The sequence below is a fragment of the Carcharodon carcharias genome, chromosome 5 (assembly GCF_017639515.1).
Source record: "Carcharodon carcharias isolate sCarCar2 chromosome 5, sCarCar2.pri, whole genome shotgun sequence".
NCBI classification, from domain to species: Eukaryota; Metazoa; Chordata; class Chondrichthyes; order Lamniformes; family Lamnidae; genus Carcharodon; species Carcharodon carcharias.
Genome location: NC_054471.1, coordinates 187518479 through 187534031, shown reverse-complemented (window position 1 = coordinate 187534031; position 15553 = coordinate 187518479). Strand labels below are relative to the sequence as shown.

Sequence of the window (15553 nt, the reverse complement as noted above, 5' to 3'; positions counted from 1 at the left end):
GTTGATTTTATAATTTCAAATCTATTTTGGACTGTTGCCCTAAAGGGGGTGTGTAGTAGGAAGCTTGTTTAATTAAGAACTTTGGAAACTGTTAAGACTAATTAACCATGTAATTGCAACCTTGTGTGTGTGTTTATTTTTTTTTCTTTTGTTAATAAATGTTTTAGCTTAACTTTACAACACTAAAGGTGTTAGTGAACTCAATTCTTCTGAATTCAGTGCATAAGCCTTCTCATAATAAATATAAATTGCAAAAGTGTTGTGATAGCGTGGCCAAATTTCCCTTGTGGATTTGGTCCACCTGGCACATATCACCTGCCACATCATAACAATAAGCAGTCTCCATTAAAAGGAATGATTATCACTGGATATTTCTACAGCAAGCTTAAGACTGCCATTATATCCAATCAAGTCCATTTAAATGAATTAAATACAAAAATGCTTGAAATACTCAGCAAGTCAAGCAGCATCTATGGCAAGAAACTGAGTTAACTTTTCAGGGTGATTACCTTTAATATGAACTGAAGAAAAATAGAAATGTAGGAGTTTATGAACCAGTAGAAGTGGAGACGGGGCAAGAAGAAAAAAATGGAAGCTCTGTGATAGGGTGGTGGGCAGGAAAGATTAACAAATGTTTTCATGATGCAAAAGCCAAACAGACTGGTGATAGGTATAATAAATATACAAAGATGAGGCATGAATGGCTATACAGCAGCCATCTGAATGCACCATGAAGAGAGAAACAAGCTGACATGACCTCCATTCACTCCGCAGGCGTGAACCCGAGTTTCCTATCGCCTGTCATTTTAATTCTTCACCTTGCTCCCGCTCTGATGTTTCTCTCCATGGCCTGCTACAATGTTTCAATGAAGCTTAGGCCAAGCTCTTCTTGGCATTCGCTAGCCTTCTGGACTCAATGGAGTTCAACAACCTTCGATCATAGCCTCTGCCTCCACCTCGTTCTTTTTTTTTTGAGGTCCTTTTTGCTGGCTTGTTTCTTTCTCTATCCCTTCATGTTGCATTCAGATGGCTGTGGTAAAGCCATTCACGCCCCATCTTTGTTTCTTTATTATACCCAGGATACCACTGCTGGAGTTTCTCAGGGCAGTGTCCTAGGCTTAAAAATCTTCTGCTGCTTCATCAATGACCTTCCCTCCAGCATAAGATTAGAAATGGGGATATTCACTGAAGATTGCAGTGTTCAATTCCATTCACAATTTCTCAGATAATGAGGCAGTCTATACCTGCATGCAGCAAGATCTGAACAATGTTCAGGCTTGGGCTGATAAATGGCAAGCAATATTCACAAGTGCCAGGCAATGACCATATCCAACAAGAGAGAATCCAACCACCTCCCCTTCATGTTCAATGACATTGTTAATCCATCATTAAATCCTTCCCCCAACCCAACCAACCATTATCAACATCCTGAGAGGTTACCATTGACCAGAGACTTACTGGACCAGCCACATACTGTGGCTACAAGAGTAGATCAGAGGCTAAGAATTCTGCAGTGAGTAGCTCATCGTCAGAATCCCTAAACCTGTTCGCTATCTATAAGGCACAAGTCAGGAGTGTGATGGAATACTCTCCATTTGCCTAGATGAATCTAGCTCCAACAAGAAACTCAACTGCATCAAGAACAAACCTGCCCCTTGATAGGCACTCCTTGCACCATCTTAAATATTCACTCCCTCTATCACCTGCACACAGTGACAGCAGTGTGCACCATTTACAAAGATCCACTGTAGCAACTTGACAAAGTTCCTTCAGCAGCACCTTTCAAACACACAACTTCTGCCACCTAGAACAAAGGCAGGAGGCACATAGCAACACTGACAGGTTCACTGCAAGTTCCCCTCCAAGTTCACCTTCTATCTTACTTGGAAATATATTACTGTGCCTTCATTGTTGTCCTTGCCAGCAATGCCTATATTCATGGATGAATAAATAAAAAGATATCCAGCTTATTTATCCTTTCTGCCATTTGAGATTATAATGGTAGCACTTCTCACAGTGGCAGCCCTACATATAGAAATGTATAACTAATTTGGATTCAATGAGCATCTATTTACAGAAAAAGATATTTAAGAAAAACAGAATTCCATGTTTTGTTACTTTACGAAAATACCTCACCTGGAATTACAGTTCAGCGACAACTGATAACTTCTGCAGTTGAACAGATACTTCTGCATCAGGCTAACATTTGGTAAACTATATTTCTGAATTTTCCCTGATTCTCGACCCTACAAAATACAAATCAATGTAACTCATTTTGCACATAATTGGTCAAAATTTTCCAAAAACTTTTTATCGCCAATATTCTCATTAGCATGCTTGGTATTATTAATTTTAAGTTATAGACTATCTCTTGCCACCAACCATACCCCACCTACCCACATAACCAGAAAAGCTCGAGAAATGAAGGCTCATTCCTATGATCAAAATTACCAGAAAAGAGGTGCACGTAATTGAAACAAAGATTCTGTAGTTTGTGGTGGATCTTCTTTAGTCTTCATTTATGAGGCATCCTTTACACATTGCTGGAGTTGGGCTAAGTTGCACTGTGTTCAACTTACTACAACTTATATTTATATAGCACCTTTAACGTAATGAAATGTCCAAGGTACTTCACAGTAGTATTATAGAACAAAGTATGACACCGAACCACAAAAGGAAATATTAGTTCAGGTGACCAAAACCTTGGACAAAGAGGTAGGTTTTAAGAGGTGCCTTAAAGGAGGAGTGGGAGATAGAGAGTTAGTGAGGTGTAGGGAGGGAATTCCAGTTTGGGGTCTAGACAACTGAAAACATTGTGGAGCAATTATAATCAGTTCAAGGCTGGAATTAGAGTACAGATATCTCGTAGGGTTGCGGGGCTGGAAGAAATTACACAGGAGGGCGGGGTAAGGCCATGAAGGGATTTGAAAACATGGATGAGAATTGTAAAGTCAAGACATTGTTTGACCGGGTGCTAATATAGGTTGGTGAGCACAGGGGTGATCGGAAAACCTGGCTTGCTGTGAGTTAAGACATGTGCAGCTGAGTGTTGGACGGCTACAAGTTTATGGAAGGTAGAATGTGGGAGACGAGGCAAGAGTGCATTGGAATAGTCTAGGCTCAAGGTAACAAAGGCATGATTGGGGGTTTCAGTTGCAGATGAGCTAAGACACCGGAAAAATCGGACCACGTTTTGGAATTGGAAATAGGCGTAAGCCACGTGAAAAGCACCAGCTCATTGTAACATTTTGATGCAACAACCAGCCAGTGTTAGCGGACAAGTTCAGGTCCTTATCTTAGATATTCTCTTGGGTACAACCTAAGTAGTGACTCCAGTAAGTGGCCTGATATCAAGCTATAGAATAGCCTAAAAAAAAATTCCCCAATGATCTTAACAGGATTTTGTGCTTTTGCACATGCCTTTCTTCAATCTTTTTAAAGGCAGACCGATAAAACACTTGATAAGATAAAGCCGCATATGAATCATTGAACTTTTATTTCATAGCAAGTGAACAGCATCAGCTGGTAGCACTTTCACCTTTGAGTCAGCAGTTGCATCCCACTCCAGGCCATGAGCACAACAATGTAGGTTGGCACTCCAGTGCAGTAACTGCCACATTTCCTATATTACAACAATGACTACACTTCAAAAGTATTTCACTGACTGTAAAGCACTTTGGGATGTCCAGTCATCATGAAAGGCACTGTATAAATGTAAGTGTTCCTTTTTTGAAGATACAGGGCACCAGTTTTGATAAGATTTACTTAATTCAATCAGCACAACTTGCTTTTACACATTAAGAGTTCATCTTGTTTAATTTAAAAAATAACTTCTAACTTCTGTCCTGTATTCCAACTCACTTGTGAGATTTTCTGGACCTCACTGCCTCTGGTATCGCTGCCTCTTTTGTTAATCTCCACAGCCAAAAAGGTACCAGACAGTTCTGAACACAGTGGGTTTGTGGTGTTTATTATCGGCTGATAAATTGTTTCTTTAGTGAGACAACCGTAAGACATTAGTATTTCATTTAGCCATATAGTTCCACACTAGCCTTTTTAAAAAAAACTTGCGCCAATGCACCATGCAATTTCTGTGGAAGAATTAATCCAAAATATTTGCAACTCACATGAGAATCTCTCCCCCTGCAATAGTATAAGACTCCAGAATGCAATAATATAAAGAGGCTAAGAGGATAATATTATGTGAATTCTGTGCAAGGCCTGAGAAGATGGTTAAGTGGATGTGTGAAGGTCAAAGAATGAAGACCAGCCCACATGTGGATAATTTTTCTTCAATTAGCATCCTCCACACACCACTGGAGATTAATCCAGCAGTATCTGCCATAAAAAGAGGGAGATCCTTGTGTTGAATAAACAGATACATCTGGCAACATATATCAACTAAAATTGCTAAAAGGATTCTTCTAAGTTCAAGCTATAGGCCTAGGTAAAAACATGGAGGGTTACAGTGCTACTAACAGGCACCAATTTGAAAAAAGCCCATGAAACACTCCAAATTGAGTCAGAACTACTAGAATGTTGCAAGCTGGGTACATGTGTCTCAGTCTGGTGAAAGACTTTTAAATCTAACAAAGTAGCAGCAGTAGAATATGCTGACTCCCCATTCAAGTAAGCATAGAAGCCTTCCTGCCAATTAGCACCACATTGTGCCGTGAGAGTTCAACATGTGGCAAGTGAAGCATGGAAGTCATTGAAAATCTGTAACTGGTCCTTTAAGAAGTGCAGAACCCTAATTTATTTGACTTATTCTTCACTCTTAATACTGCCAACATGTGTTCCTGTTGCCAGCAGCTTTCCTTTATGTTGGGCCACATAGCTCCAGCCAGAAATGTGTGCACGCTTCGTACCTATCATATTGGAGCTTTAGTAGGTTGGTTGGCACCCAGAAAACAGGAATCAACCGTCGGAATGCAAAAGCCTCATCCAGCAACAGAGCTGTGAAGTTAGTCCACACTGACATCCGTGCAAATATATTAATAAACCTCTCAAAGCAAAATATTAATCAAAATAATCTTAAATTAAACAGGTACTTCTAAGTTAAATGAACAAATGGAGTTACCACAATCAATATTTTATCAGATGCAGTGATGCAGCAGATCGGATCCTTTGTTGTCTAAGGGAAGAAAAACACAAGAGTACAAAATGAAATGTGAACCCCGCTCTAGCCCCATTTGAAATTAAACAACGCATAAAAAATGTCATGTCTCTAATCCCACACCCACTCCTCCAACCCCAAAATACAGAATTAGATGGTTTCTAATACAAGACTGAAAGCTTCAAAATCTATCCAAGTATTAAAGAGCATATGCAATCAAGTTATTTCACAAGTGCACTCTATATTCATCTCATATCAAAGTGTTAACCCCATCACCCATTAAATGTGGCATAGAACAATTACTAAGGGCACAAAAATCGTGCAAGGAGGAGCTACCTGATAACTTCCAGCATGCAAGGAACCACTGCATCTTCCTGTCCAGCTGCATGGCATAACTCAACTCGAGTAACACACAAGGGTGCCCTGTGTGTGTACCACAACCTGCTGAATATGGGTGATCATGATGTTACTGATGCTAACAGACCAGGATATCAAAATTGGTCAATGAATGTGCAGACAACAGCTTCCTTATTTACCTTTGAAATAACAAGCACTGGGACACTCTGGCACTGTTAAAAGCGCCACTTGACATGTTGCAGCCAAGGTACTTTCGACTTACTTGTGCCCGTGTAAAATTGGGGGAAGCATTATGGTGAGTGGATGAATTTGCAGTTTTGGCTGACCACAAAGGCAGAAAGTAACATTTCCTTGCATAGATATGGGTGGGGCTGTATTTGAAATGCCACTTGAGCAGGCCTTGCAGGGGTGGAGGCAGGGAGCAGAGCCTCTGTAAGGAGGCAGGAGAAGGAGGCCTTTTTTAAAGAAGCCAAAAGGGTTTCTTTGGGAGCACCGCTTCCACATTGTAATGAGCCAGGAGTAGTGTCCTAGGAAGCTAAGCTCCGAAAAGAGAGCTGCTCTACCTCCTTCATGATAACCTGGAGCCTCAAGACAGGATGAGGGTGACCTTTCCAGTGGCTGTAATGATCACCATCACCCTTTTTTTCTAGATCCTTACTGGCAGGAGCAAGCAAGATCAGCAATGTGTCAAAGCTATTAAGGCCTAGCCACTACCTCCAGGGATCTGAAGGCCACCTTGGAAGGATAAATGGAAATAGGAGGAGAAAGAGCAGGAGGAGGACAGCGATGACGAGGATGAGATGATGACATCCACACATGCAGCTGGACAGAGCACATGGGACCGCATTGTGGGGCTTTTCTTCAGTTAAAGGCAACTTCCCGAAGCCTGCCATTCCTTAATAATACACCCATTTTGGATACCCATGACAAATCCTCTTGGTCAATATCACTTAAAGGTCAGCAGCAAAAACCTTCACTCAACAGCTTTATCCAGCAATACAAAATAAAATAAATCCCCTGTGAATCCTCCTTCGTACCTGTTTTGCAAGTGCCCTTACCTGGTGCTCCTGCATAGTGCTATCCCAGTCACTGTAGCATGACTGGTGAAAGGTTCCTGACTTTCATTGGTGAGGGTGCAGTTTGCTTTGTAGTATGCCCTCAAGCAGCCAGTAGCTTCAGACTATTTAATCGGCCTTTTAAGCATCCTGGTGTGCAATGTCTTCAGCATTTTTCTTTAGTCCTCATCCGATTCCCCTGCAGCAGAGCTCATTTGTTACCTTATCTTCTCATGAGCTCAAACACAAGCTGACCAATCCCCTGTCCTGGATGCAGCCCACTTGTGCCCAATGACTCACAATGTGAAGTTCCCGACTCTAAACTAGCTTCTAATGTTCACACGGTGCCAATATCTGAGTTGGTGTCTGAGTGTTAGGTCAAGTGATGATGCTTCTTCCTCAGGCGTGCTCTTTCTCTCACCTTTCCACCTGAGGCCACAGTGGCTGAACAGCTGGCAGTTCTGAACTCTCTGAAAGCACAAAAGCATAAGGAGGGTGAGGAGGAAAGCAGAAGGTCCATGGTTCACTATCAGCAGTTTCCATTTCATGGCATCTTTCAAGATGAGTAGAGAAGATGCATAAGGCAGCAACTTACCATCATCCAGCATGGCCTCGACAGCACTGGATACCGCTGGCATTAATCATCTGTGACATTAGTGCCCATTACTCGGAAAGCCATCTCCCCGAGGGTGCTGACAGGATGGATTCTTGATGGTCCTCAGCTGGCCCTCTGGGCCTCTCTCCTGTTGTGTGCCATCTTCTCTTGCAAGAGGCAGGGCAGAATGTCAGTGACTGCGTGTCAGGGTGAAATTCCTGCCATAGTTGAATAACTAAGTTTGTGGAGGCATGTAGAGGCATGTTTGTGACTGGCACGATTGGAAGGCATTTGTGGGTGAATTGTAGTGTAAGGACGTTCAGGATGAATTGTGAATGTCAGAGTGGGCTGCTGGGTGAGTCACAGAGCTGTGGTGCATTGAGGTATGTGAACATCCGAATTAGGAGGAGTAAGCCACTCAGCCCCTCGAGCCTGCTCCATCATTCAATAAAATCATGGCTGATCTGATTGTAACCTCAATCGCACATTCAACCCCTTGTTAATCAAGAGTCTATCTTGCTCTGCCTTAAAAATATTCAAAGACTCTGGAACTCTTCCGAAAGAGGCGGTGGGAGCAAAGACTCGCAACCCTTGGAGAGAAAAAATTCTCATCTCAGCCTTGAATGAGCAACACATTTTTAAACAGTGACCCCTAGTTCTAGAATCTTCCATAAGGGAAAACATCCTCTCCACATCCACTCTGTCAAGGCCCCTCAGGATCTAAAGGTTTCAATCAAGTCAGCTCTTACTCTTCTGATTTCAAGCGGATACCACCCTAACCTGCCCAACCTTTCCTCATAAGGCAACCCGCCCATCCCTGGTATGAGCCTAGTAAACCGTCTCTGCACTGCTTCTAATATATTTACATCTTGCCTTAAAATAAGGAAACAAGTACTGTACACAGTATTCCAGGTGTGGTCTCATCAGTGCCCTGTACAACTGAAGCACAACTTCCCTACTTTTGTAGTCAATTTCCCTCACAATAAATGATAACATTTTATTAGCTTTCCTAATTATTTGCTGTACCTGCATATCAGCCTTTTGTGATTCATGCACTAGGACACCCAGATCCCTCTGAATCACAGAACTCTGCAATCTCTCATTATTTTGACAATAAGCTTATTTTTTAGTCTTCCTGCCAAAATGGACAATTTCACATTTGCCCACATTATACTCGTTTTGTCAGATCTTTGCTCACTCACTTAACCTATGTCCCTTTGTAGCCTCCTTATGTCCTATTCACAATTTACTTTCCTACCTATCTTTGGCGTCAGCAAATTTAGCAACCATACCTTCAGTCCCTTCATCTAAGTCATTTATATAAATTGTAAAAAATTGAGGCCCCAGCACTGATCCCTGTGACAGACCACTTGTTACATCCTGCCAGCCGGAAAAAGACCCATTTATGCAAACTCTCACTTCTTGTTAGCTAGTCAATCTTCTATCCATGCCACACCATTAGCTTTTATTTTCCGCGATAACCTTTGAGGGGGCACTTTATCAAATGCCTTCTGGAAATCTAAGTACAGTACATCCACTGGTTCCCCTTCAACCACAGCCCATGTGAATCCTGCAAAGAACTCCAATGAATTGGTTAGACATGATTTTCCTTTTACAAAACCATTTGACTCTGCCTGATTGGCTTGAATTTTTCTAACTGCCCTGCTAAAACATCTTTAATAATAGCAAATAGCTTCCAACATTTTCCCTAAGACAGATGTTAGGCTAACTGGCTTGTAGTTTCCTGCTTTGACTCCCTCCCTTTTTGAATAAAGGAGTAACATTTGTTACATTTTCCAATCTAATAGAACCTTCCCCAAACCTAGGGAATTTTGGAAAATTAAAGTCAATGCATCAACTATCTCACTAGCTATTTCTTTCAAGACCTTAGGGTGAAGTTCATCCAGACCTAAGGATTTGTCAGCCCGCAGCCTCAACAATTTGCTCAATACCACTTCCCAGGTGATTGCAATTCTCCCACGTTCCTCCTTCCCTTCAATTTGTGTGTGATGTAGTGGATGAGAGATGTGGTCAAGGCAGTGGGCCTGTCCACTGGCTAAAGGGCCAGTGATAAGGCTCAAAATACATTGGGCGGGAGGGGGCAAATTCACCCTTAAAAGTTCCAAAATAGCCTGTGAAAAGTCAAAGACGGGAGCAAAAATTCTAAATATTAAAGAGGAAAGACAGCCTCATACATATTAGCTCTAACCTCTGCCTCCTCTGTAACCCAAACAGGGCTGAACAGTTAAAAGTGCAAACACAGTGAGAGCGGGAAAATAATGCAGAGATGCTTTTGGAGGAGCAGTGAGGGTAGGAGGGACAGAATCTGTGAGGAGCTACTCTTTCAAACATGAGCCAGAATTTTATGCTCCACCAGGCAGCTTTTTAGTTGGGGGGGGCGGGGGGGGGGGAGCTGTAGCATAAAAGTGCAGGAACAGGATTCCCTCCAGGTTCCCACCCACCCCAACCTCCCGACAATTTTATGCTGGAGTGGGCAAGGCCTCGGACAGGAAGCCTGCCCTTTCCCCAATTGAGAACCTTTCAGAGGCCAATTAATGGCTACTTAAGGGCCGTTTCCCACCCAGCCTCAATTTTTATGCTGACGGGTGGATTGAAGCTCCGTGGGGGAAACCCCACCCCGCCCTATCCCCGGAGATCACAATCACCACTGTCGCAATCCCCCTGGGCCTTCCCTACCTTCCCCGCCCTGGGACCCCAGACACATACCTGGGTCTCCGGTTCCCTGGACTTCATTTCAAGCAGTACCGTGCAGTTCCTCTTCCGGCCACTGAAGTGCGGGAGTCCCGCCTATTGCCAATCACCTCTCATTTGAGTGTAAAATGGCTACGAGGCAGCCAAAGTTGGTGGGGATGATAGCGAGGACTGAGTCACAAATTCCCTCCTTCCCACCCTTGCTTCTCCACCAATCACAGATGCTGTCTTTGGAGGAGCAGGAAGAGTGGGAGGGAGGAACCTGTGATTGGAGGGGCTGGAGCAGTGAGCATGGGAGGGAAAGAATTCATGGTCTGAATTTTTAGGATGGCGGGGCTCGCCAGGAGGGAGGGAATCTGTGATTGGAGATCATGGAACAATTATTCTGGTTGATCTCGCTGCCATCTCTCAGCTATGCCATCACCAAATCACTTCAACCTGCTGCTGGAAGATGAGTCCAACCTGTTTGACCTCCTCTGGGAGGTCAAGGAGAAGGAGCAGAAAAATTAAAAAAAAAAGTGGAGGGAGATGGCAGCCAAAAAGCCAGAGCAGGGGCTGGGAGCAGGACCTCCAGCAGCCTTTTGGCTGCCGCCATCTCTAATGTAGCCAAAATCAGGAGGAAAGAGTCTTAGAGAGGCCTAAGAATCCGTCAGTAACAAGGCCAGGAGCTGCCCCAGGGGAGCCCCCTATAACGAGAATGTCTTCATGGCCAGCAGCGAAAAGGTCAGTTCTCCTGGCTTGCAGCTTTGTAATATTGTGCACAAAAGCATTTATAAATTAGTAGTTTAAAACACCACCTGGGGGTGGTGGTGGTTGGGGGTGGGGGGGGGGGGGGTGGTGGGGGGGGGGTAGGGCGCGGTAGTGTAATCAAGGACTGCAAATGTAGCTCAAAGTTTTATTTCTATGGAAAAAGAATCAACATCAACACATGGTGTGTGTAAATTGCAGCAGTGATAGTCCGCAAACTGTGAACCTGTTGAACTTTTCAAAATTCAAAACAAAAATTCAAAACAATGCTGCCAGACCTGCTGAGTTTTTCCAGGTAATTCTATTTTTGTTTTGGATTTCCAGCATCCGCAGTTTTTTTGTTTTTTTCAAAATTCAACACAGATATAGAAGGACTATGTGGCTGCATCACCTAATAAAGGGGTTAGTGAAAATGAAAAAGGAGCCTCTGGAACATCAAAAAGTAGCCCTCAAGAAAATTAAGCTGAGCAGTTCTATCCTCAAAAAGGGCGCTTGAAAGAAAATATTTTAACCTTGGCTGGTGGCAACCCTGCCACGCCCATTCCCTACATCCCAACAACCCAATTTAATTCCAAACAGGCACTGGTTGGCAATAGGGCTTCAGGGCAGATGTCCCACCTTGATGCACCACCAGCCAAAGGCTGGCAGCTCTCCATAACCAGGAGAGGTCACTGCTGTTGGTACTGCAGCCGGGGCAAGGAGTAGGACCATCGCTGGAGCCCTGAAAAAAGGTAGGGGGTGAGGCAGGGTCACTGGGGCCAGTCAGGGTGGCGCTGGCAAAGTGGCAGGGGGGAGGGGTCAGCTTAAAAGCCAGGTAGGACTCTTCGTGCATGGGCAGCCCTTGCCACTGGCGTGGGTCTCTGTTGGGCATAGGGTGCCAAAGTAGGAGGGATCGCCCTCCCCAAGTCACAGGGGTGCCTGCCAGGGTTTACCTGGTGGGTTGCCCACATGACAAGGCCCCAGTTCACCATTGGCTGTATACCAGTGGCAGTAGAATGAGGTTCTAAAGTGACTCTTAAGTGGCATCAATTGGCCGCCGGGCGGGAAGCCTATCCTCAACCCTTCCTACCCTGGACTTACTTGGGTGGGGGAAGCAGGGAATGGGTAAGGCAACAGTGTCTTCATGCCACACCTTCGCATCCCAAAAAATGCACCACCTCCCCATCATCTTCCCACCAGCCTGCCTGCGGGAAGCATTAAATTCCACCCATAAATTGCAGATACATTCATTTACTTTGACCATACAGGTAAGGTCATCAATATGTATGGGGCTGCCAGGTTCAGGGATCCACATTCTGGGCTCCCATTCCCTTTGAAGGCTCAACCTTGAGCTTCCAGCCCTCCCCCTGGCCATCACTGGAAACATGGCCTCCTTTCTGCCTTCTACCTCTCTCGGTGCCACTGAAATGGAGAGTCCTCAGATTTGCTTGGTATGCCAGCCCCCTTCTCCCTCAGTGTCAAAATGCAATTATCCAACAGCCTGTAACTTCCCTTTCATAAGGGCTGCACCTTTAAAAAGGGAAGGCTGTCTGGAGCACATGGTTTGTTCACAATGCTATTCACCCCTCTGCAGTGCACAGAAGATGCCTGCGGCACAAAGGAATCTGGAGCAGTACAGCTGTCATTTGTGGCCACACTACTATCGGGGAAATGAGGTGGGTAGGCAAAATGTGTGTCTTACCTCGTTTCCAATGAGCGTGAACACGCTGCAACTTGCAGCCCCCATGCCCAAAAGTCAAAGCAAATGAATTTCACACCAATACGAAGTGCTGCAAGCCACATGCTCACATAACGTGGCTGCTGGATGGGGCACTTTGAAAATATAAATCCCCTATTCTAACATATATCCATTTTTCTATGTCCATATAGGAAAAGGTTGCACACAGGACATGAACCAGAGGGATCACCTAATCTAACTGCTTAAGAATTCCTGAGATTCTGGATCTTGAAGAATAGACAAAACGGGCCAGGATTTTACTGCCCCTCCCGCCTGGTGGGTTACTACTGTCTCGCTGAACTGAATGGAGTTTTTAATGACTTGCCGCATCCACCATGGGGAGACATGCCGTGGAGGGGCTGTAAAATCCTGGCCGTGGTGTTGGAAGAAAAGGTGTACGTCAGAGGCTTCATCCAGACTCAAGGGATTTCTACAGCACAGCCTCCCTTGCTCGACGTCCTAACTCAGGAACAGCTTTCATAACAAATACTCTGAATTAGCATTTATAATTCTGTATCGATGGCCATGGATCAGCTACATATCACAGAATAGAGGGGAAGGGAAAGATCACTGATTGTGGTAACGAGCACAGGTCACCATAAGTAGAATGGAGGTCAAAGGCTTCCTCGAGTGGCCAGGGTAAGAACTCTTACTCCACCCGGCACACAAGGAATACAATAAACAAGTTCTGATCTACTACAGCTGACACATCTTGCTTTCAATTCACTGTCAGGTTTTCCAGCTGCTACATTTAAATCAGACTCCCAATTATACTGCAAGAGTCTGATTTAAATATGATAATCAAGCTCCCCCTTCAAAGATGGGACATAGAAATGGAAAATAAAAATGGCAACGGGCATATAAGCAGCAGGTTAGTAAAGTATTTTGCAGGATTTATCAATCTCCTGAAAAAAAATCAGCAACACAAACATGCATAGTTGTTTCATTAAATACAAAAGAAACACTTACGGAAAAGGCTTTACTGAAATCTAGTGTACCGTCTCCTCCAACAGATGATTCATCATCAACATGATAAATTCTGTTAGCAGGAAAGATAAAAATCAAGTTTTTTTTGTTAGAAAGCAATTTTGTCTAACAACTTAAAAACCCACATACTAAAATATTTTCACCTAGTTTTGGTAAAATATTAGATTCAAGAATACCAAAATATCAAAGGTGCAAATACTATTTTATAAATAGTAAAAAATACTCCATTAATCAATCACTGACATTATATTACAATTAAATTCAAATGGGATTAATGTATGAATGTTTCAATCATAATCAATTTGGTTATTAAGCCTCCATTGAGCTATTAAAATATCAACCAAAAAGCATTTATCAAATTTAATTTTACAAGAGACCAGTAAATGTATTATTTAATTGAAATTCAATATCCAAATACAGAGTGCAATTCTCTGCATCTCATGGCTGAAAGAGTAGTGGAGGTGTGGTTGGGGAAGGTGAAGAAATGGAAAACATCGCACTGAGAAATTGCCTCTAAGAGAGACATCCATCTTGCATCAGATGATCTTACACATCTCTTCCCAGATAAGTGGCATTGAAAGCTCACTCTGAAGAAAGCCTTGAGTGCTCTGTCTAAAGGAGACAACAAACAATATAGGCAACCTTGCTTTGTAGAATCATAATTCTCTGATCCTAAAGCATTTTGCACATACTATTAAAGTGAATTTAACAATAAGATCGGAGCTTGGTCTTCATTTTATTTTAAAAACAGAGATGCAACTCCTCTGCTAAAGGCACCAACTCATGCTGATGGCACAAAGCTAGGTACAAATATGAATTGTGAGGAGGATGCAAAGAGGCTTCAAAGGGGTTTAGACAGGCTAAATGAGTGGGCAAGAATATTGCAGATGGAATATAATGTGGAAAAACGTGAACTCATCCACTTTGGTTGGAGAAACAGTAATGAAGAGTACTTTTTAAATGGTGAGAGATTGGGAAATGTTGATGTCCAAAGGGACCCGGATGTCCTTGTTCATGAGTCACTGAAAGCTAACATGCAGGTGCAGCGAGCAATTAGGAATGCAAATGGTACATTGACCTTTATTTCAAGTGGATCTGAGTCAAGAGTAAAGATGTGTTGCTGCAATTGTATGAGCCTTGGCGAGACCGCACCTAGAGTACTGCGTAAGTTTTGATCTTACCTACTGAAGGATACATTTACCTTACAGGGAATGCAACAAAGGTTTACCAGACTGATTCCTGGGATGGTGGGATTGTCCTACGAGAAGACTGGGCTTGTATTCTCTAGAGTTTAGAAGAATGAGAGGCGATCTCATTGAAACATACAAAATTCTTACAGGGCTCGACAAGGTAGATGCAGCAAGGATTTTCCCGCTGACTGGGGTGCCTAGAACTGGGGACAGTCTCAGAATAAGAGATAGGCCATTTAGGCCTGAGATGAGAAGGAAATTCTTCACTCAGAGCGTGGTGAATCTTTGGATTTTTCTACCCCAGAGTGCTAGATAGTAAAGAGATATGGGGATAGTGCAGGAAAATGGCGTTGAGTTGGGGGTTCAGTCATGATATAAGTGAATGGCAGAGAAGGCTGGAAAGGTAAAATGGCCTACTCCTGTTCCTATTACCTATGTTCCTAAGTTCACGCTGGTCTACAGTTCCACAGGGGTCTTCAACCCCAAAAGGGGTCCTTCTTTGTGCGTGAATGTGCATAGTGATTGCCAGCAGAGAGAATGCAATCATAGCAGGATTCACAGCCAAACCCAATCCTGCCCTTAAGTCAACATCTATTATGCATGCAGGGGCACTGGTCAGAAAAGGGAACTGTGACTGTTGTTGCCTTTCTCAGTCACAGTCACTCATCCTTCTGTCAAGCTGGTTAAAACTTTATGATTAATACTACTACTACTACTACATGATATAAAATAAAAACTGAAAACGCTGGTCTGGCAGCACTTGCGGAGAGAGAAATAAATAGTTAACATTTTGAGCCCGTGTAACTCTGGCTAAAACTTTGTTTCTCTAACCATTGATAATACTAACCTCTCCCGCCCCTCTTTCCTTGTTCGTGCCACCTGGTTGATTTCCATTGCTGTGAGTTTCTTTGCTACACGATATTGCCAGGTATAGAATGCTTCTTTAGAGGCCACAATTACGTGTGTTTTTGTCATGGTTATAAATAAGGGATCTATAACAAGAATAATAGCTTTATTTAATATGTTTAAGAGCAAATCAAAAATAATTGGCAGTAAAACCATTATAAATCTAATGTT

At 43.2% G+C, this 15553-nt stretch overlaps 1 protein-coding gene across 5 annotated transcripts in view; it reads right to left on the bottom strand.

Annotated features, from left to right (window-relative positions):
- wdr35 (WD repeat domain 35) overlaps positions 1 to 15553 on the bottom strand; it is a 128618-nt gene that overhangs the window by 71962 nt on the left and 41103 nt on the right. For all 5 annotated transcript variants that reach the window (XM_041188402.1, XM_041188403.1, XM_041188404.1 and 2 more), the window contains 4 exons: positions 15324 to 15468; positions 13269 to 13338; positions 5081 to 5134; positions 2137 to 2246 (listed from right to left, as the gene is read on the bottom strand). In XM_041188402.1, coding sequence (XP_041044336.1) covers positions 2137 to 2246; positions 5081 to 5134; positions 13269 to 13338; positions 15324 to 15468 — 379 coding nt within the window. The remainder of the gene's footprint in view (positions 1 to 2136; positions 2247 to 5080; positions 5135 to 13268; positions 13339 to 15323; positions 15469 to 15553) is intronic.